The following is a 21720-nucleotide window of genomic DNA, read 5'->3' as shown; positions in this document are numbered from 1 at the left end:
ACACATAGCGATTATAAAATTATGCTTTTTGTTATATTACTTGTTTATTTATAAGTTAATGTGTTCTATAGTCTATATATTGTCTGACTGTATAAATTATCCAACATCTCTGTATAACAGAATTTAAAATAAATATTTTTTAAATTAGATCGAAATTTTTGACATCTTTTTACTAGTAGAAATTTTATATTGACATGCATATTAAACAAAAGTTATCGAAAAAAACCAGCTTTAAAATCTTTTATTTTTTTTAACTTCCCGATTTTATGAAATCTGGTTAAGGATAATGATAATTCCAATCTCTCTTTAATTCTCACTCTATGCAGCCGAAAATTGATATTCTATGATTTCTTGGCAACCTGAGATTTATTTGAAAAAATATTTTAAGCTGTAGTCATAATACAAGTTAGGAAATATGCAGCCGAATATCCAATCCCTGATTATTAGAATTTAATTAGAAAAAGATCCTACAGAAAATGTTCTAAGAACAATTGTTTATTAAAGTCACAAAGGCACTGATTTAATATTAAAATTATTTTTAAAATTGCGTAGGAACGAAAGCTTATTCTACAGATGTTAAAACATACTTTTCTACTTTAAAAACAGCACAACAAGACAAATGGTTACTTGTTCAAGACTTTCTGTCTTCTGTGTGGTTTTTTAGTGGATTAAAACTCTTATAAGAAAAGCTATATTAATTATATTGCACAAATACGAATAAATTATTTATATTGAATATTATCTACAATATGCTATGAAAATAATCACATCAGCATTTTCTTAATACTAATTTTACTCCCAGGTTCTCAATTCACAATTTATATAGGCTTGTAGAGCAGAGTTGTAACATACTTCTTTCTGTATCTATGTGTTGCAGAGAGCACCATAACACCATCTTTGATTGACAAGGCATACAAATGGTTTAACATCACATGATTTGGTTCGGGCAATAATGTAGGTTCACACTGAAAAAACATGTTAATATATAGAACAAAGTAAGTCTGTACAACATTATATTTACTTTTTGGTAAATGGCAATTACAAAATTGCAATTTATTATAAATGTATTATACATATCCCAAAAATGACTCTCTTTATTGCCTGCTGTTACTTTTATAATATTAATCAACCCTGTTCCAGACCACTTGACTTGCCTATGTACAATGAATGAAGACTGGCACATCTCAAGAGATGAGACTGAGTATTGTATACTACAATATTAATTCTTATTAAAAAAAATCATGACAATGATGTATGCAATGATTATTAGAGATGCTAAGAAACACAATTTAAAAGTAACTAAAAATTGAATACTTACCGATAATGGAGTGTCTTTGTTTAAAATAACTTGCAAAAGATGTGGTGGCAAAATAGGGGGACCAAATACTTTCTCCCAGGGTTTTGACTGTGGTATTTCCTGAATGTAGCAAAATTAAATATTATTATTGGTATTAATTTTTTTAAGCATTAACTTGCTTCCACTGTGAAGGAAAACATTATGAGGAAACCTGCATGCAACCTGAGTTTCCCATAATGTTCTCAGGTATGTGAAGTCCAGCAATCTACACACACTACTACAACACATCGTTTTGAACTACAGCCTTAATTTCTTCTGATGGTGGGAGGAGACCCGTGCCCTGTAGTCGGCCGGTAATGAGTTATGATGTTGAGGAATTTTTTGTATTTGATAAACATTGCTAATATTTTTTATTATTAGTATTTATTCATTCACTATTCAAATGGCTATTACAACAATACCACTACAATGATTTAGTCCATTTTTCTTACAAGGTTAACCATGGGCAACTTTTATACTATCTTACCATGAAGAAACAATGATACCTCAGAGCTTATAATTAATTAAAAATTAATAAACAGATTTGTCAATTTAAGACAAAGAAGTGATAAAATTATTTTAGAGTATTTTAAAAATACATCTAGTAATTTAGAGCAAGAGATTACCTGAGAATATTCTGTTTGTGCACTGCTACGTACTCCTTCACTGTCTTTGGCTAGTGCTTGAAAGACTTCAAAGTCAGACATTTTTACTGTTACTAAGTTGTTTTTTGAACCCATGCCATTGTCTACAAGTTTCTGAAAAATGAATTTCAAAAATGTTGCATGAATTTAATAATAATTGAAATAAATTTTTCTACTTATTATATTATGTTGTGTTCTATGTTCTATTTTGTTATTGTTCAAACAGCTTAGAATATTTTTCTTGAATGTTTTTTTATCAATTACAGATTAACTATATGATGATGATGAAAGCTGATAATTTACACCATTCTCCCTAATAACTCCCTCATACAATATGGTTAGTTATCATTTGTTATATTATCTTGAATAACTTTTTAATATATGACAATGATTATTTTAATCAAAAAAATATTTTGCATTTATATAAACTGAAAATACACTTAGAAGAACATAAGACATAGAAGAACTTGACAAGATAATTGTTTGTAAAATCAAAAGTGCAAAATAAGTTTACCACTGTTGGATCATGCCGCCACTCTCCATCCACAAAATACTTGTACTGGTGCTCTCCTTCAGGCAGATCAATTATGGTCACAAAGTCACCATGAGATTTCACCATAGGAATAGTCTTCCAATCAGTAAATGTTCCACTTATGAAAACCTAAAATTGAAAAAAATTAAGAAATATTTGGCATTTATATTTTTTTTGCTTATATATTAAACAACAATTAAGTTATGGGCTAAGTAATCAAACCAGAATAATAACAAAGTTAAAGGTGCTTTATCAAGTTCCTAATAATTTTTATTTCGAATAAATACCAGATGCAGAGGGGTACTTTGCAAAACAATGGAAACTGCACGATAAAAGTACAGCAGTATTGTTGCTATCAAGATTATAGTTTAAGTTTTTCACTTGCTGTTCCGACTACATATCTTGCACTTTGTTTTCAGGACTATGAGTAGATTACTAATTAAAAGTCGACTACAATCTTTTTTTATAAGCCAATTCAGTGCCAGTTTTCAACCCATTAAATGGAAAACACTGGTATAGAGTGATATAAAAAACTGTATTCACAAAAGTCAGTGAATCTGGATGGATGTTTTGTGTTATCACATGCACACTGCCTAAAATTGCTTTAACTAGTTAAACACTCTTATGGAGTATTTTCATTTAAATATACATCTAACTTAACTAATACTTCCTTTCTAATAATATTATGATCTCAGATTTTTGCATTTCAAAAAGATTCCTCAAGATTGTTTAAGTTTTGTAAATAACCTAAACTAAGATTATATATAAGGCAGGTTTCATATATTATTAATACATAAATAGTAAAGTAAATTTACAACAGCAGCATGCATTGTATTAGGAAAATAATGTTTACATGCCTGTTTACCACCTCCATCCCATTTAAATACTGTTGGTAACACCTTTACATCTTCAGCTACCTTATCCTCTGTCAGTGTGTTAGATCTTTCTCGCATCACAGTTTCCTCGACATCATGTTCAGGGACAGCTTTTGTATAATAGGGAGCTCCGTCCTCAATGTTATTGTCGTCTTCCCGACCACTTCTATCATCATCTATCTTCTTGTCAAACGTGAAAGCTTCTCCTTCTTTAGCAGGTGATGATGAACCTACATCAGGCTGTTTTGTTGCATGATCTTTGTGCCACTCTTTTGGTTGATTACTCCCAGCGTTGCCCATTTTATTTACGAAATCCCTGTAGCTCTTTGTAACCTAGCCACAAAGGTATCTACAGTTAACCTTGACTCATTAAGGCACGAACTGTAAATTGTAAACAGGAAGACAAATAGTGAATAAAAAAACACAAAATTTACACATAGGGAAGACTTAAAAATAAAATGAAAATAATTCATTAATTTTTTTGGGCAACTGCATAATTTTGACAGCTACAGCACAGACTAAACAGATGCTTTTTTTCCTTGTCACTTTTTAAATTGAGTGTGGTGTGATTCTGAGGGATCAATGAGTACGTAAGCGCGAGATAATAACAGAGAATCCACTGACTTCTATTATACTTTAGTCCGCTGGACTGGCATATCATATAAAATAACACCTAGAAATTGTGACGCTATGAAGTGCTGATGAGAGTTCTCAGTTGATTTTGCATTGGGTTTTTATGTTGAATCAATATTGAAAAAACTTCGGATGTTTATACTCGTCGTAAATTATAATGTATAGACCCAATTTGACTAGTTTAAAAATTAATTTGCTGGTTTTTAATCAATCTTAATTATAATTTGGAATTTGGATAAACATTAAATATCATGATTATATAACAGTTACAGTAACAGTTACACATATAGCCTCGCGGACTTTTTGTAGTTAATAATGATTACATTATACATGTAGTGCATTTTCGTTATGTTATATCAATCATTTTCACAGAAAAGCTACAAGTTTGTATGGCATGTTTCAGCCAATTTTGAGACAGCCGTAATAAAATATACGCTAAAGGCTTTCGCAAGAGTCACTTTATTCTTTAGTCAAAACATTATGATAATCCGTTCTAATCCGTTTTTCAGTTTATCGCGCCCAGAGAGACAGACGGGCGCGGCGGGGGACTTTGTTTTTTAATATGAAAAGATTTACACCATATTTGAAGATGTACATGTAGATATTTGTTTATGTTTGAATAATGTTTAATCTCCAGGGTGCATTTTATCTTAACGGTTTATATGAACTCTACTTGTTAGATGTCAGAACACACACAGGCTGTACGCTGATGAGATACCTTTGCTTTTTCTCAACTGGAAAAAGAAAAAAAGAAAAATAATTTGTCAGATGTCATTTTTGTATTATCACTGTCATCTGTCAGCTGTTATTGTTATTATGTATTATTTATTTTATCGCTAAATCAATATTTTATTAGACGGGAAGAGCATCTGAGATCAACTCAGTGAGTTGTGTGTGATCCAGTAATAACCCAATCGACGATCGACGCAGTGGGCTGGAGTGTTCGTAATTAATGCCATGACTATTGGACGACTGCTATTATTTACGATGTAAATTATTTTTACGAATCACTGACAAATAATTGTAGCTTAACTTTGGAAAGTGTAGATATATCGTTTTGAGAAGTCAAAATGAGCGATGAAAAGCGACCACTACTTATATGCCCGAATACTCCTATTGATAATTCAGAGGTTCAAACAGTTGAATTGGTGACCAGTCCAGATTTATCAACTAAAGATGAGAAGCCTAATAAATGTGGATATAACCCTGCATCTGAACGATATTTGGAACACCCAACGTCTAATTTCGATACTCTAATCCACCTGTTGAAAGGCAATATTGGCACTGGGATTTTGGCCATGCCGGATGCATTCAAAAACGCTGGGCTATTCTTGGGTGCGTATTAATAAGTGCATAAAGTCACTGTCAATATTAGTCTTCTTACTTTTCATATAATGTAAGCAACCTTTCTTATACTCTTTATTTTAATCATAATATTGTGGGGCACACATAACCCCTTTCCCTTAAGCAAGCAGGAACTATAAACGGAGACCCACCATGCTACTCCAATGCAGATTGGTGGGCTTTTATTTTTTATTAGTGATTGTAGGGCCCAACAGCGCAATATTCTTGCTAATACCTTTGCCATTTTCTTAACTCTGTGATAGAGAATTATCATATTGTTTTATATTTTGGTAACAATAATTCTGTTGTATTATATAATGCTCAGAGAAGAAAGAAATATCTTTTTCAACAAAAAAAAATGGGATAATTTCAGCACCACTTTTACGCTGTCTATTGGGTTAATTTTAGATTTGTAAACAACAAAATTGGTCCTATTTTGTAATGTGCATCATTACACATACATGGACTGTGTATATTTAGTATTTTATTAATTGATTATGATATCTAAACTTTTTTTTGTACTTTCGAGGATTGTATATTCTTTCCATTGTTCAGGTGTGATTGGAACATTGTTAATGGGTGCAATATGCACACATTGTATGCATATACTTGTCTCATGCTCCCATGAGTTATGCATCAGAAATCAACGACCAGCCATGAGTTTTGCTGATGTAGTTGAGGACGCTTTTGCTATGGGTCCTATTTCATTGAGGCCATATGCAAAAAAAATCAGGTAAGTGTGGATATTTTTATGTGGTATTAACAGTATTTTTTGGTGAAAGAATTTTTCATTAATAGCTTCAATGCTGATTGGGTGGTTAATATTAGTAAATGTTTTACTGTACCAATGTTGTCTAAATAAAATTATTACTTTGAGATTTTAGTTTCTGCTGCAGTAACCACCAGAAAGCAAGCAACCAATGTTATATTTAAACATGTCCTATCTCAAAGATGCAAGCTATGTCTGCCATATTTGATCAAAATCAGTTCTGCAGTTGAGCTTTAAACAAAAAAAAAATTATCAGACAAATTTTTTTAATACATATATGTATGGATCAATATATAAATCCATACGTATATGTATCCATACATATAATTTTTAACACCTGCTAAATGAAATGTAAACTTTTGAAATATTAGAAGTTTACATAAAAATTAGGAGTGTCATAATTCAAATAGCTTTGATGTATATTTTCTTAACTTATTCAACATCTGAATTTTGTTAATTTCAGTCAGTATCTCATTGATATATTTTATCATAAAACTTGACCCACTATCATCACGAAACAACCAGTGACTAACAGACACATTACACAATTGATTTACATATTGCATGTATTGTTTCAGGAATATTGTCAATATATTTCTAGTAATAACACAATTAGGATTTTGCTGTGTTTACTTCTTGTTTGTTGCGACTAACCTGCAGGATACAATGCATATTTTTCACATAAACCTCAGTGTACACAGCTACTTAGCATTATTGTTTCCACCAATGCTAGCCCTGGGTATGGTAAAGAACCTGAAATATTTGACACCAGTTTCTCTGATCGCTGCTATTATGACAGCTTGGGGTCTGGTTATAACATTCTATTATATCTTACAAGATTTACCTCATACTAGCACTGTGAAAGCGTTTGCGGGCTGGCATCAATTGCCATTGTATTTTGGAACAGCTATATATGCTTTTGAAGGCATTGGAGTGGTGAGTTTGGCATAAAATATATTTTTATATCATATCTTGTCTCAATAATAATATGCTAAGATGCTTAAAATGCCTGCATGATGCCTTTAGTGAAATAAGAAAATATAATAAACAATTTATATATTTGCAATTTTTTTTTGTCTTGCATAGCTTCATTTTGTATTTTGGGTGCGGTTACCAATATAATAAAAATTTTATGCTCATAGTGCTACGTTGTAAGTCGATCCACTTATCCGTCCAACATTATGTGCATAAATAAAAACAAAAATTATATTCATTTTATTATAAAAAGGGTTAGAAATTGAAAAGGGAGTTAACTAGGCAAATGGGGTAAGATACCCATTTGCCTAATTAACTCCCTTTTAAATTTAATACCAAGAAGGGTTAAACTTGTACATTCTAAGACAGATTATATTTTTAAGTATGGAAGTTTTTAATTTATCATAAAAAAATACGATTCCGCAACACTTGCCTCCGAAGTTTATTTGTCAAAAATCTGAAACTTTCACGGAAAATAAAACCGAGTCTTTCAGTATTTTATATAACTTATCGGAATTAAACCTCTTCTAAGAAGTTCATTTTGCAGTTTATTATAAAATTCATGTTGAAAATAATTTTTAAACGGTTTTACGAAGTATTTCATTCTCACATTCTTGTCAAATATTGATAAAAAAATAAATAATCACACTATTCAAAGGAATATTATGCTAAAGGTGATGCGTAAATTGTCTCATGTATGAACTCTAAAGACAACATTTATGAACGTGATAACTTCGTACGCCAACTTAAACTTAAAGCTTCGAGGGTTCCAAACGCGCCCTGGTCTAAGCCCACAACAAACTTAGCCAGGTAATTTTTTTTTGTTATCACCATCTCACAGTTTATTTGTATTAGGATTACAGGATATACAGTTTTTTCAGGATATACAGTTTCAAAACGACATCACTAATTTTAGACCCAGCAATATAATTTAGTTTAGAGATTTATGTGTAACAGAATCGGCACCGACCTAAGTGAAGGCTAAGTGGTCTATCCGCACATTGTAAGATTATCCAATTTTTACGACTCAACCTGTATATTATCAGTTGTTTTTAAAATGTAACTGATCTCTTAATGAATTGTATCAGCTATAAAAATATTTTTATCTATTCACAGTAATTTACATCCAACCTTGGTATCGCTTTGCCTACTCTTTAATCGCGAGCATCCCTCGTGCAGATGAATATTTAATTACATTGTTAATATGGTTGGGGAATTTTATTGTTCTACGGTTTCGTATACCAAAGGAACCCATATAATGTAACTTAGGTGAGTTCACAAATGAGTATCGAACCTTTCCGAACGAATACTTGAAAGACTTCCTTTTTATCCCTTGAAAAAAAACTAGTCATGAGTGCTTTTGTTTTATTTACAGGCCAGTAAAAGTAGTTGTGGAACAAGAAAATTGTTAAAATACTTGATTAAATTAGAATATAATATGTCATAGCATGGTTAGATAAAGATATTTTTAGAGCCGAACCGCGCAAATGTTCGCAGCTAGGCTCTTTTGCAATGTTAACAACACCCGTATAGTACTTTCGTATCAAGTATCAATAGTCAATACCAGCATTAATAATTAATTTAAAAAAAAGCGACAGAATTCTAGTGCCTATTAAAATCTGCAGATTTTTACCCAAATTCGGTAAATTGCATTTAAAATCGGTCATTTTGGCAAATATCAGTACCTACTAGATATAAAAATAATAAGAAATTTAAATAAAAGGTACTACAGTAAAGTCCGTAATAATCTTCAAAATTGTAGGGTATCAGTGACCATTTTTATCCGTCAATATCCGGTAGGAATATAAAAAAACCGCTTTAAAACCACTCACCACCTACTAAGGTAGGTAGGTACACTTAATTTTAAGTATTTATATATCTAAATTCCATGATTTTATGTGAAGAAAAATACACGTACAGTTCTAAAATTGCGACAAGTAGGTAAGTAGGTATCTGCTATACCCTAAGGCTGTAAGCTTTACGAAAGCTATGTTTATTACGAGCAAAACCTTGACCTCGTAGACGCCAGGGCGCCAGACGTCGTTTTCGCATTGAAAAATTCCTCTCAGCTTTATTACGAGTAGATGTTATAACTTGCACTCTTCCTATTATGTACCTACAGAAATAAGTCAGTCAAATTATTTTGTTAAATAACGGTATCGTAGGGTGGTAGCCTGCCGTTGTAAAACTGTTAAAATTTATGTATTTAGGATAGCTGAGCCTTAAATGACGGGTTGGCTGCCGTCCGCTGAGGAGTTGTGTCCTCTTTCTCCAATCGCTTTCATCAGATATACACGAAATGTTCGCAAAATGAAACAGACATTATAACCTCTTAAGTGCAAAAGTAATTATTTAAATCGGGTATCATTTGGCGGCGTTATGGTGTAATGTCAAACTCCTTCTACCCCTCTGGTATAAAAAGCATCCTATATTAATTCTAATACCTTCAGAAATATGTGTTCAAAGTTTCATGATTATCGGTTTAGGAGTTTTTGCGTGAAAGCGTAACAAACAATCTTACATTCACATTTATAATATTAGTAGGGATTAGTATGTACGTAGATAGGGTTGTAGTATGTACGTTACTTGCGTAAACTACAAAATTGTTGTGTGACACAATTGAATAGCATGGCGTTTCAAATTCAAAATTCATTCATAATAACATCAAGAAACGGCAACTCTTCACCACCGCTGTATCTGTGTTTTTATTTTTTCTCATCCAAGGAATCAAATGATATCACAGCCTGCTAACCACAAGACCTACAGGGCAATTTCGTAGGTAGTACGTGATCGATACCAATGGAAGTTTAATTAAATAACAGATCGGTGTAGGTTTCATGCGGTGAGATCTAGGCTAAAGCCTACAATCAATCGCTGTGTTGACCTCTATCGCCCGTCAATGTCTGGCGTGTAACAACTGATAACATTCTGGTTCTTTGTTTACAACTACATATCGGAATAATCGAAAAGTAGGCTAACGTTGACAGGAACATTTTTAGAGTAGGCTTTCCTGTTTACGCAGCGCCATTAAGTTATCGACTCGTAACTGAGTAGCCTAAGAGTTTTACTAACTATTCGAATGCGAAAAAAAAAAGAATTCTCAAGTACATCGTCAATTGTGGCTATTTATGCAACTACTACGTAATGAGGGTCATTTATTAACCATTTTACTACGACTATAGATTTGATACCTATACAGGTATCGACCTAGACCTTTCTTTTCTGTTCCTTAGTTTATGTAAATTCGCATTCGATACCATTACAAGTATGCAGTCAAATTTAGTAGAGAAACAGTTTTTTCGTTGTAGACTCGTAGCAAGAGATAAACAATTTTTACATTGTAGTGTAGGTGTGGGTAATTTATCTGCCTCATTCTCATTTTTACAAACTGAAAAGGAAAATTAGACTACTGCTTCTCTGCTTCCTTAGTGTGTGAGTGACTACGCCATGCCTATGTCACTCACATGAAGCTACGGTAAAAAAAAACTATTAGTTTGACGTCATACTTGCGAATTCTTTTTTCTTAGCTGTTTCTCTTTCACTGTCTCTCACTCAATCAACGCATTACTGGCAAACTACAAGGCACGACTCTCTTCCTTCTATGAGAAGGGTGTAGGCCGTAGTCCACCACGCTGACCCAGTGCGGATTGGTGGACTCCACACGCCTTTGCGAATATTATGAAAACCCTAAAACATGCAGGCTTCCTCACGATGTTTTCATTCAAATTAAAGCAAGTTAAACTTAATTACGTAAAGCGCACATAACATAAAAAAAATAAAAGAGCGTGCTGGGATTCAAGCTTCGAAGTTATACTTCTTTTGGCGCGTTAGGGAAAAATGATGAGAGTAAATTTATATATATCGCGCCCACACCGTCACAAAAAACCGACACCCTGAAGTTAGCTATAAGGTTTGACAGTGTACACTTTCAATTATCAAAGTCTGCGGACTCATTCTGGTGATTTAATTGATTCAATGTTAGTGAAACTTGGTTATTCGATAATTAGTTTTTTTTAATTAATTATGTTTATTATGTCCATTTCAGTAATTACTATGCAGAAATATTCCTTTTTATATTTTAATAAACTTAATTTAACTAGGTAATGCGTTGTAATAAAAATTTCAATGTATTAAATACCTTTTTTCTATAGTTTGTGTCGTTGTTTCTACAAACGTAGAATAAGGCGACAGATAAAATTTTTGGAAAGATTTTTATCTTGTTACACCAAAGAAGTATAACTTCTTACGCGTACATAAGCACATACACGTTTTTATTTTTTATTTTGGCGATCAAATTAGATATTTTTTATATGGCAATTTTTTATAGGAGTCGCTTTTATGTCGTTTCTAATCGATGGTTGGCAATAATTATTGCCTTTGAACTTGGTGACCGTGGCATTTAATTAATTAAGAAAATAATTTTATCGTAGATTTTGCCACTGGAAAATAACATGAAGACACCCGAAGACTTCGGAGGATGGACCGGCGTTTTAAACACAGGGATGGTGATAGTAGCTGCACTTTATACCGCCATTGGCTTTTTTGGCTATTTAAGATACGGGGATAGAGTTCTTGGCAGTATAACTCTCAATTTACCCAGCGACTTGTAAGATTATTTTTCTTAACCTTTTTTCTTTTTAAAATGAGGGATAGTTTGTCAAGTTTCTTCTTAAATTTCCGACATGTACCTCCCTATCTTGTGTTACTCGATTTTGTTTTAGTCCACTACAAGATAGCCCTTGACTGCAATCTCACCTGATGGTAAGTGAAGATGCGGTCTATGATGGTAGCGGGCTTATATAGGTATGGCAGATATAATAGACCCATATTCCTACGTCTACGCGACATCATACCGGAACGCCAAATCGTTTAAGGTCGCGTCTTTATCGGTAGGGTGATAACTAGCCACGGGCGAAGCCTCCCACTAGACCAGAAATTTAAATTTATACATGCCTTTAACCCGTAATTTTATGTTGGATATTTAAATAAAGTCGATGATTAACGCAACATAAGTATATTGATATGATAAAAATGATTTTACAATTGTTGAAAGATGTTAATCAACATTAAAAGAAGACGCGAAATTAATCAAGACGTTACGTCGCGTATGTTCGAATAGTATTCCTCTCTCGTAATTCTTCCCACATATTATAAGACTACAGCTTTCAACGATGCGCCTGGGAGGTCATCATATATTATAACATAAGCTCGTTATATTTAAATTGTAATTTTAATTTGATTTTATTGATTTTATCGTAATCTTCTTTTTGTTTACTTTAGTGTATAATTTTAATTTTTGTCTTATTTGACATGAAATAAAAGCATTTATTATTACGTTTATTATATTGGGTGATAGGTTGGGAAAGATGATATTAATATTAGTTTTTTTTTTGTATAGGCTAGCTCAAAGCGTAAGGGCGGTGATGGCAGCTGCAATTTTCCTCTCATACGGACTTCAATTCTACGTGCCAATGAACATTGTATGGCCGTATATCAAAAGCAAAGTGACTTCAGAAAAGGCGTTGGCGTATGGAGAGGCAGTGACGCGATTTGTCCTCATTTCGATAACATGTAAGTATTGTTTTCTAATATATTCAGCACGCAACTTCACGCGTTTGATATTAGATACTAGATATTGACAATATTGCTTTATGGGGGATGTGTGGCCTTGTTATTTATTACGAATCAAATTGATAGCATATGGTTTCGAACAAACTCATACATTTTTTTCAAATAAGATTATCTATATTAAGAACTTATTTGTTTTATTTTATATGTTAAATAATATGTACAAACGTACTAAAAAAAATATAAATATTTATAAATTTTTGTTTCTTAATTTCTATAACTTTTATGCAATAAGATTAAAGGAATAAACAGAAAACATAAGGTTATCAACGCTTGAACAAGTTTTATTTTATATTATTGCGAGGTTATGCTGATGGCCAGATAAGTCGGAACCCTGGTCGGAATTTGGCACGATTCAGTAAAATTTACCCAATGAAAAACATGACAAAGTAATCTTTAACCAAATATTGTTTTAGTTTTTTTTTAATACTAATTTGTACGAATATATATATATCCTCCAAGTGTGGGGAAAATATTTAAATAAAAAAAAATTATGAACTGCACTATAAGTGTCGTCCAGATTTGTCTAATGAATTATTAGATAAAGAGCCAGTAGTTTGAAGGTACGATAATGAACATGAAATTGGAGATAAAAGCTGTGGGGGAGTCATGGAAGATATCGATGCCATGGTATCTTTTTAGATGTTTTGTTTTAGTACAAAGATATTTGCTAATGTAAATATTAAAGAGAATGGGAAATTTTACATTCTTACCGTGTATGTAGGTAAAGATAATTAAAAAGCAGATAAACTAAATATTCTTATCGGAACACCCGCAATACCGCTAACCGGTCACAATTTTAATATTTATTGTTACTGCTCGCCACAGGCGACCTATCCTTCAACATTAATCGTTTACCAGTAATAAGCTATTAAAAGCTCACTTGGTCAAATGATTACTGACTATATAATTGATTTTTTGATAATTACGTTATAGTTATACTTTAATGCTTTTCTTTTTGGGGTGCGGTGGTTCACTAGCAGTGGCGTGCATAGAGGGTTTGTACAGGGTATGCAGATGATATAAAATGAAGAGAATCTCCAGTACGAGTTATAAATACTTAAGGGTAGGCTTTTTATAACTGTTACAATGCCTATCCATAAGTGTTTTATAACTCGTTCTGCTGCATACATACATACCCTGTGTCTATGCACGCCACTGGGTACTAGGTTATATAAGGTGCCTAGTGGAAATCGATTTGTGAAGGATAATGTATGCCTAGGAATCTTCGTCGATTAAGCATTACTTAGGCATTGCCTTGTTTGTCGTTAGTGTAAACGGGCATTTGAGTTTTAATAAACACCAACTAAAATAAATGTCAAACTCAAATACAAAGTATTCACGAACATAGGAAATGGTTACAATCTGAGGTCACAATAAAAGAACTTCTCAACTTCTAAATTCTTACGACAGAAGAAGGTTATATGACATAATTTTTAGCTGACTTCCAAAACGGAGGTTTGACAAAAAGGAGGATGTTATAATTTCGGTTTTTTATTTAATGCATGTTCAGGCATAACTCCGTCATTTATAGACGGATTTGCGTAATTCTTCTTTTCTTCGACAGGGATTTATTTCGAAATGGTCCTATTTGAATTTCATATAAATCTGATACAGAATTTCGGAGTCACACATCGGTACCTACTCTTCAAAAAATTACTGAAAATCAACCGCGATCGGGTTCTCGAAAGGGTTACGCAAACTTTTTTAGTTTATCGTAGCACGCCCCTCACAGAGTAAAGAACATTCCTACAGAACCCTCATTAAGCCATTATTGCATTGTGTAGAAATGTGTCACCCAAAAATAGTGAAAACGCCCCCCCGCGCACCTATAACTTCACACCCACGTAATATTGATAGGTCACAAACATTTACCATTTTCCCCAGTTTATGGTAAACTTTAAAACATAAGAGGTGAAATAATTACAGTCAACTGCTAAATGGAATGAAGTTAGTCACTTCCGCTTGGTCAACTGTGTTTGATGCTTCAATATTAGCCGTGAATACGGTTTCTGTGATGTTTTTTTTGCAAATGTAATAGAATTCCATTGTAACCTAATTTTTTAATGTACAGCTATTCCAGTGTTCAGTGATATTCTATCCTGTTCTTTACAAGTTAAAATAGGAGCTTATATCCGGTACGCATTAAGTAACTAAAATATTGTTTTAATAATACACAGTATTTCGCCACCAATCCGCTCTGGGCCAGCGTGGTGGAAAACGGCATAAACCGCTTCCCATTGTGGGAGGAGACCCCTGCCCTGTAGTGGTCCGGTAAAGGGATGATATGATGATTATGAATATTACACATATTAATACTATATTAATATATATACATATTATATATACTATATTAATATATAGTATTAGTATGCTGTGTTATAAGTATTTATGCATATTTTTCATAAAAAATATTCATCAGTCATTTTAGTACCCATAACACAAGCTACGCTAACTTTGGGGCTGGATTGCGATGTGTGTATTGCCGTAGTATATTTGTTTATTTATTTATTGTGTGGTTTAAGTATTATTATCCATCAACATAATTATTGTCCCTGTAATGACTAATGATAGATGTAAGCATGAAAACAACTAAATAAATAAACATTGTGACCTCATTTGGCAAATGTTTGTAGCAGTGATCGTTATCATGCTCCCGAAAGGAGTATAACATTTGATAAGTTCTTCAAATCATTAATAACAGAACCACAGGTTATCACAAAGTAAATTGAATTATTAGTAATAATAATAAATAATAATAAATATACTACGACAATACACACATCGCCATCTAGCCCCAAAGTAAGCGTAGCTTGTGTTATGGGTACTAAGATGACTGATGAATATTTTTATGAATTATATATACATAAATACTTAGAAAATACATAGAAATACCCAGACACTGAAAAACACTTAATGCTCATCACACAAACATTTTCCAGTTGTGGGAATCGAACCCACGGCCTTGGACTCAGAAAGCAGGGTCGCTGCCAACTGCGCCAGTCGGCCGTCAAAACGACTTATATTAGTCACTTTTATTCATTTTTTTACAGTGACTAGGTACCAACTTTTACTGGTTATTAAATATAATCAAATGTTCTTGGTGGGTTACAGCTCACAGATAACAATAGACCAGTAATTAAGTACTTTTTTGATATTCATTTATTTATTTTTCTATAATACTTTAGAGAAATAAAAATTTACGTTTCATATAAACTGCTAAGACTTCATCCGGTGATATTTATAAAACTGTTATTTAAGTCTCATAATATATTAAATCTTTTATACCGTAAAAAAAAAATTTTGTTAAGTATATTTTTATGTAAAATTAATAAATTTTATTTTCATAAATTTTATTTTATTTAAAATTATGACGGTACATAAAGAAAGAGGTAAATTTAAAGAAGTCATAATTTAGACTTCTTTAAATTTACCTCTTTACCTCTCTCTCTCTGACTCTCTGGGGCTCAATTTACTGCAGTACAAAAATAGAATCAATATCAGCAGCATTACCCCATAATGACTGTGGAAGTAACAAAAGTTAATGTTCTTAGGTTCACCATTATCAACGAATCGACGCTCACTGCTACTGCTAGGCAAAGACATTGGTTTCTAAATTCCATTGCCTCCAGCGACGCCATGCTAGTTACTATTAATGCCATTTGGGAACATGTGGCAACATGAGATAGACGGGTCTGCTCACACAGTCGAACTGCTGTAGCTGTGGGACAAAAATGGCAACAACATAAAGCCATAAGCCAACCAAATCGGTTGTAGTTTCCCTGGTCTAATAAGATTTGTATTTTCACTGTTATTTTTAGCAATAAAAATGAATGTAAATATAGCTGATAAAATTAATGGGTCCGATAGAGTGTCCCTGTTAGAAATTATTGTCTTATCACAGTAGTATATGTACCTACATAAAAAGCCTCATAATCTGTGAAAAAAATAGAAGTTGTTAGTTTATCTCTATCATACAAATAAATAAAATGGTAAAACACACATTGTTTTAAACTTCTTTTCCGGCTTATCTCTAAAACGGCTAGACCGATTTAAACGGGACATTTACAGCGCCTTTTTATTTAAGAATTCTACATTTTAAGGTGTGAAATAGGTGTTGACCGGATGTATGAGAATTAAGATTCCCATGTTTTACAAGGTACCCAAGATACTTATTGTAGTAAAGTTTCTATTACATCTACCCTATACTATACTATAGTATGTATATATGTAGTATACTATAGTAATCCCTAATGGGGTGAAACGGCGGTTGAAAGTCCCTCGATTATAAAGTTAGATATAGGGCGCCAAAATCGGCGTAGTTTTAAAGCGGTCAATAAAAACGTATTCTGTAAAGCGTTTTTAACAACCTCTAAAGGGTGTAGAATAAAAGATAAAAATGTGTATAGGAACAGAAGTACTTACCACAAATTTGACGCAGGCCAAACCACGGTCAACCGCTAAGATGTATAATATTATGTAAAGGTATAAATTGTAATTAAAATAACTTTTTGAGTTGTCAAACATCAATCAATCTTTTATTTAAACTTTCTTATTTTAACTTTCAATTGAATTTAGGTCAGCTTTCGTTTACACCTGACCGTGTAATTTGAGCCCCATTGACAATAAGCGATGCATGGAGAAATATTTACAAACAAAAAACTCTTTTACTATGATTTTTTTTTACATAAAATTACTGCCGTTTTATGTTTACGAAATGGTACTTTAATTCTGGAATTTAGGTATATGCAATGCTTTTTATCATCGCTAAACTAAATAAGCCTCAGTTGGCCCACCAGATCAGACATACCTTATCATCATCAGCCTAACTTCTGTCTATCTAACTTCTAAGTATATAACGTCTCATTCGTGGGCACAGGTCTCTTCTCTCATAAGAACGCGGGTTCGGAGTACAGATCCAGCACGCTTCTGCTCTAATGCATCAAAGCGGTTGGTGGGCTTTGATGATTAAGTATAACATTTATTTAAACGTAAGACACTTCTTTACGAGACGTACTTGTACGAGAAAAAAGGCAGTGATTTTGTGCATGCATGAAGTGCACGCAACAGCTTTAGGTAACAGACCGTTGTTGACCTCATCAATTAGGAAATTTACACTCAGATAATATTAATTGTTCCACGCGCGGAAAAGACCCAGCGATGCGTGATAATTTATTATAATAATTATATCACCACATGTTTTAATGTAGCTGGAAGCGGTTATATTGTTCATTAATATTATTTTCTATATAATTTCCTCTTATGAATTTTTGGAATTTTCTACTCCGCAATGTGCATTTCACAAACATTTTTCCCTTATATACCTACTTGGGGAAAAGCTTTATAAACACTCAAAGCACTGGCGCACCAATGGAAAGAATATCCAAATAATATATAATATCAAATAATAAACAAACGGGGGGAATAATAATAATAATAATAATAATGATAATCTTTATTTCGGAAATTTGTCCATATCGTGTTAGTAAAACAATGTAGTTAAACCTATGTTAGCACTTAACAACTAAAAACAACCTCATTCTATACACAAAATTCCTTATAGTCTAACTGATAACACCCCTATAGCGCGTGTGCACACCATCCCAGCTTCCCCAGAGAGAGCTGTCCAGCCTGTATGCCAGTGTACTGAGGAGGGCGTTGGTGCTGCTCACGAGCCTGCTCATCATTGACGCAGCACGCTTGCGGATGATCGCGTAGAAATCATCTACCCGCGCTTCCGCAAACATCTCTAACGCGCTGCAGCGTCGTGGCTTCCTCAACACCGCCCTCAGCACATTGTTGTACTGAACTCGCACTCGTAAACTTCTCCTATTCCATGGTTCAGTGACGAAGCAGATGGGCACGATAATAATATCCCTTGTTAGGCGATATAATTTTTATCCCCCGCCCGCTGAAAGGCGTGGTTGCTGGTGTAAATAAAGATACATGAGCCTTAACTGCCATGCCTCAGGTTGTTGGACACAGGGTGGCACGTTGCAAAATAATTTCCTTGACTGCCCTGCGAATTACTGCTCTGTTATATGGTTTTCCTTCCAATCTTATCATCACGTGGTCAATCTGCTTGGTCCGTCAACTATTACTAAAAAGGTACCCACATAGAAGCAGCGTGGTCGAACAATGCTCGAATCCTCTCTACCTTATTCTTTTTAATATCCCCCGCTTTTCTCTTTCTTTTTCAGTTATCGCAGCGGCGTTGATACCTAACCTGAGCAGCATAATTTCACTTGTGGGAGCATTCAGCAGTTCCGCACTGGCGCTTATTTTCCCGCCTATCATCGAAATCATAACGTTCTGGCCCGACCGACTCGGCAGAAAGGACTGGATGCTATGGAAGGACATAGTAATTATAATCTTCGGCATAACTGGTTTCGCATTCGGCACATACTCCAGTATTAAAAATATTTTCAATCACCATTAAATAAACACATGCTCGGATAGAGGACAACCGCAAAATTAGTACCAAAGAATACTTATTTTGGTGCACAATAAATAAAATGAGGCATTTTTCAAAGGTTTTAAAAAAAAATGCAATTTTAAAATATGGAAATGCTATTTGAATTTTTTTAAGCTGGTGTTTCATTGATGATGGTATTTAACGCAAAGTACACAATCTGTAGAAGGATGTCTTGACAGATTGCCGCTTGCAAATTGTCAAATCTCACTTGATGGCATACCCTGAGGATTGAACAGTGACAGTTCAACTGGTACAGATTTAATTTTATATGTATTCTTTATTAATTAATATCTCGGGAAACCTTTATATTGTTTGGAAACAAAAAAATCCAATAGGCGAGAAATTGCTGCTTTACATTCTAATTTGATTCGGTACCAAATCTATGGAAAGTTGCGGTTGTTCTTTACAATGCAACATCATTATTGGTGTAGCTATGCATAGATATCGTAAACTCTGGTACAGTCATTGTTATTAACGTTCTGTTTACTCTTGTTTAAAATCAAAACTAATATTCTGGGGGGTGGTAGGCAATATTCACGGGGTGTTTGTGCAACGCTCTAAAGTGGTTCTTCTGTATTATGTTGTTAAGTCAAAACATGCCAGCTGGCTCGTGTTGTTGTACACGATTTATGAATTCTAGTTTTCGGTTCGATTAATTTTAACACATACTTAATACGGAAAATAAAAAAGGTTATTTAAAGTTATATATTTTTAAGAAAAAAAATCCTGCTGGTTACCGATAAAATTATATATCACATCTGGCATTTATAATATCCATACATTATCGCCTGAAACTATTTATTAACAACATCCCTTTTCAATAGGGCTAATTAAAGATCTAAATTATCAACCCAATGAAATACCTTTGCGGCTTTCGTTCTCCCTGCCATTTAAATAATTGGTTTCTTAAACAAAGAGTGAATACTAAGTAAGTGTGTCCCACCGGGGACCTATCTGCTTACTCTCTTTGGCATTGACATCTTAACTTACTGCGTAAAAAATGCACTTTGTTGCAAAACTGTTTTTATTTTTAACGTCATAATTGGGGCTAAGACTAGCATTTTATTACAATATAATAGTTATTCTATATTTGAATTTATGTGGTTGCATACAAGCGCTGGAATAAATTAAACAACACCCAAGGCTGGAAATTTTAACTTTACCAAACACCCCCTAAACATTGCAAACACCCTCTTAGACAATATGTAAAACTAGATCACAATTACATTATTATTAGCACAATCAATTTAGTATGGTTTCAGTTAAGCATGCAATGAAACTAATCTATTAACATCCTAGTGAATTATTAATAATGTTTATGCTATAACCGTAATGTTTAAAATATAATACAAATAAAATTACGTTTATCTAAGTACAGGCTTTAGCCATCCCATGACAATAATATTAAATAGAAACTATGCGAAATATTTACATTATTTTTTTTAGACAATAGGTGTAGTTTCAAAGATGAAAGTGATTAAATTATATTAATTTATTTTAAGAGATTTATTTTAAGAGGTATTAATATATTATAAATGAAGCTATTTATCTATTTAAATGAATCTATATGTGCATCTATGTTGAGAATATAATGTAGTGCTACATTAATTTTTGATTAGTGCATTACAATTTATATTGTATTTGATAAAATAAGCTAATATATGTTAGTAGAAAAATATTGATGTTAAAATTTTAGCTGAATTTATGTAATATGCTCTTGAAAAACAGATGATCCCCATATAGCTGCTTATTAGTATAATATAGTAAAGCGTTGTTTCGAGGGACAGTTAAAAATTTGCCGGTAAAATGTGTCTAAAGTTCAATTTTTATTGTAATTTTATTCGTCATATGAGAAAAAAGACAGCTAAATTAGAAATTACTAATGTCTGGACATACTTTTTTAAAATGAATTTTAGTCTTGTTTTTTTCAATCATTATATGTGCTTTACTGAGTAAGGCTGTTTAAATTAAAAATATTATTCTTATCATACAAACCACTTGATACAATTTTACTTTAAAATAATATCGCAGAATTTTTTTAACACAGCGCAAGGGGTAATTTTCATTGGTCTATAACTAATGGATGTAACACTGCGTACAAAAAGTACGGGGATTCCCCGCGTGGGATCGACTCGAAAATATTTCTAATTTTTATAGTATCTACCAGATATACACAGGGTGCGGGAAATTCCTGCACCCCACGTGCAATAAAACGTAAATAAAATGAAAGTTTATATTCTAGTATAGCTTGCCTACTATTTTTAATGTAATATGACAATAATTTATTAATATTATACAATCGCAATCTTCTAATGAGTTATATTTTACGAGATGCTATCATAATTTTATTGGGGTTCTTCAGTAAATAAACTTTAAACAAAAATTACTATTTTATGGTAATCAAACTCTAAATCAACTAAAATCTACAGTCAATCGCAATTTATAAGGTATTTTTAAGGTTGGTATTTGGCATAAGCTTTTAAGGGAAATCTAGACTTGAATTATCAAA

At 32.8% G+C, this 21720-nt stretch overlaps 2 protein-coding genes across 2 annotated transcripts; one reads left to right on the top strand and one right to left on the bottom strand.

Moving 5' to 3' along the window:
• Window positions 1-684: 684 nt before the first annotated feature.
• LOC120627304 (5'-AMP-activated protein kinase subunit beta-1) lies at window positions 685-3899 on the bottom strand. Its single transcript, XM_039895257.1, has 5 exons — window positions 3370-3899; window positions 2495-2641; window positions 1963-2094; window positions 1319-1417; window positions 685-965 (listed from the first exon to the last, which is right to left on the bottom strand). Exons 1-5 carry the CDS (start codon window positions 3685-3687, stop codon window positions 819-821), a joined length of 843 nt encoding a protein of 280 aa, XP_039751191.1. The 5' UTR covers window positions 3688-3899; the 3' UTR covers window positions 685-818.
• Window positions 3900-4851: 952 nt separating this feature from the next.
• Window positions 4852-19936, top strand: LOC120627630 (proton-coupled amino acid transporter 4). Its single transcript, XM_039895643.1, has 6 exons — window positions 4852-5355; window positions 5920-6097; window positions 6712-7069; window positions 11539-11714; window positions 12507-12679; window positions 18937-19936. The coding sequence occupies exons 1-6, from the start codon at window positions 5091-5093 to the stop codon at window positions 19173-19175; spliced, it is 1389 nt and encodes a 462-aa protein (XP_039751577.1). The 5' UTR covers window positions 4852-5090; the 3' UTR covers window positions 19176-19936.
• Window positions 19937-21720: the final 1784 nt, after the last annotated feature.

This window comes from Pararge aegeria, chromosome 11, assembly GCF_905163445.1.
Source record: "Pararge aegeria chromosome 11, ilParAegt1.1, whole genome shotgun sequence".
Taxonomy (NCBI): domain Eukaryota; kingdom Metazoa; phylum Arthropoda; class Insecta; order Lepidoptera; family Nymphalidae; genus Pararge; species Pararge aegeria.
This window is presented reverse-complemented; position numbering and strand designations above follow the sequence as displayed.

Coding starts and splice junctions, on each gene's coding strand:
- LOC120627304 (XM_039895257.1), bottom strand. CDS start 3,687: ATGGGCAACGCTGGGAGTAATCAACCAAAAGAGTGGCACAAAGATCAT. Junction 2,642..3,369: donor GGGATGGAGGTGGTAAACAG/GCATGTAAACAT, acceptor TTTCAATTTTAG/GTTTTCATAAGTGGAACATT. Junction 2,095..2,494: donor GGCGGCATGATCCAACAGTG/GTAAACTTATTT, acceptor TTCATTTTTCAG/AAACTTGTAGACAATGGCAT.
- LOC120627630 (XM_039895643.1), top strand. CDS start 5,091: ATGAGCGATGAAAAGCGACCACTACTTATATGCCCGAATACTCCTATT. Junction 5,356..5,919: donor AAACGCTGGGCTATTCTTGG/GTGCGTATTAAT, acceptor TCCATTGTTCAG/GTGTGATTGGAACATTGTTA. Junction 11,715..12,506: donor CTCAATTTACCCAGCGACTT/GTAAGATTATTT, acceptor TTTTTTGTATAG/GCTAGCTCAAAGCGTAAGGG.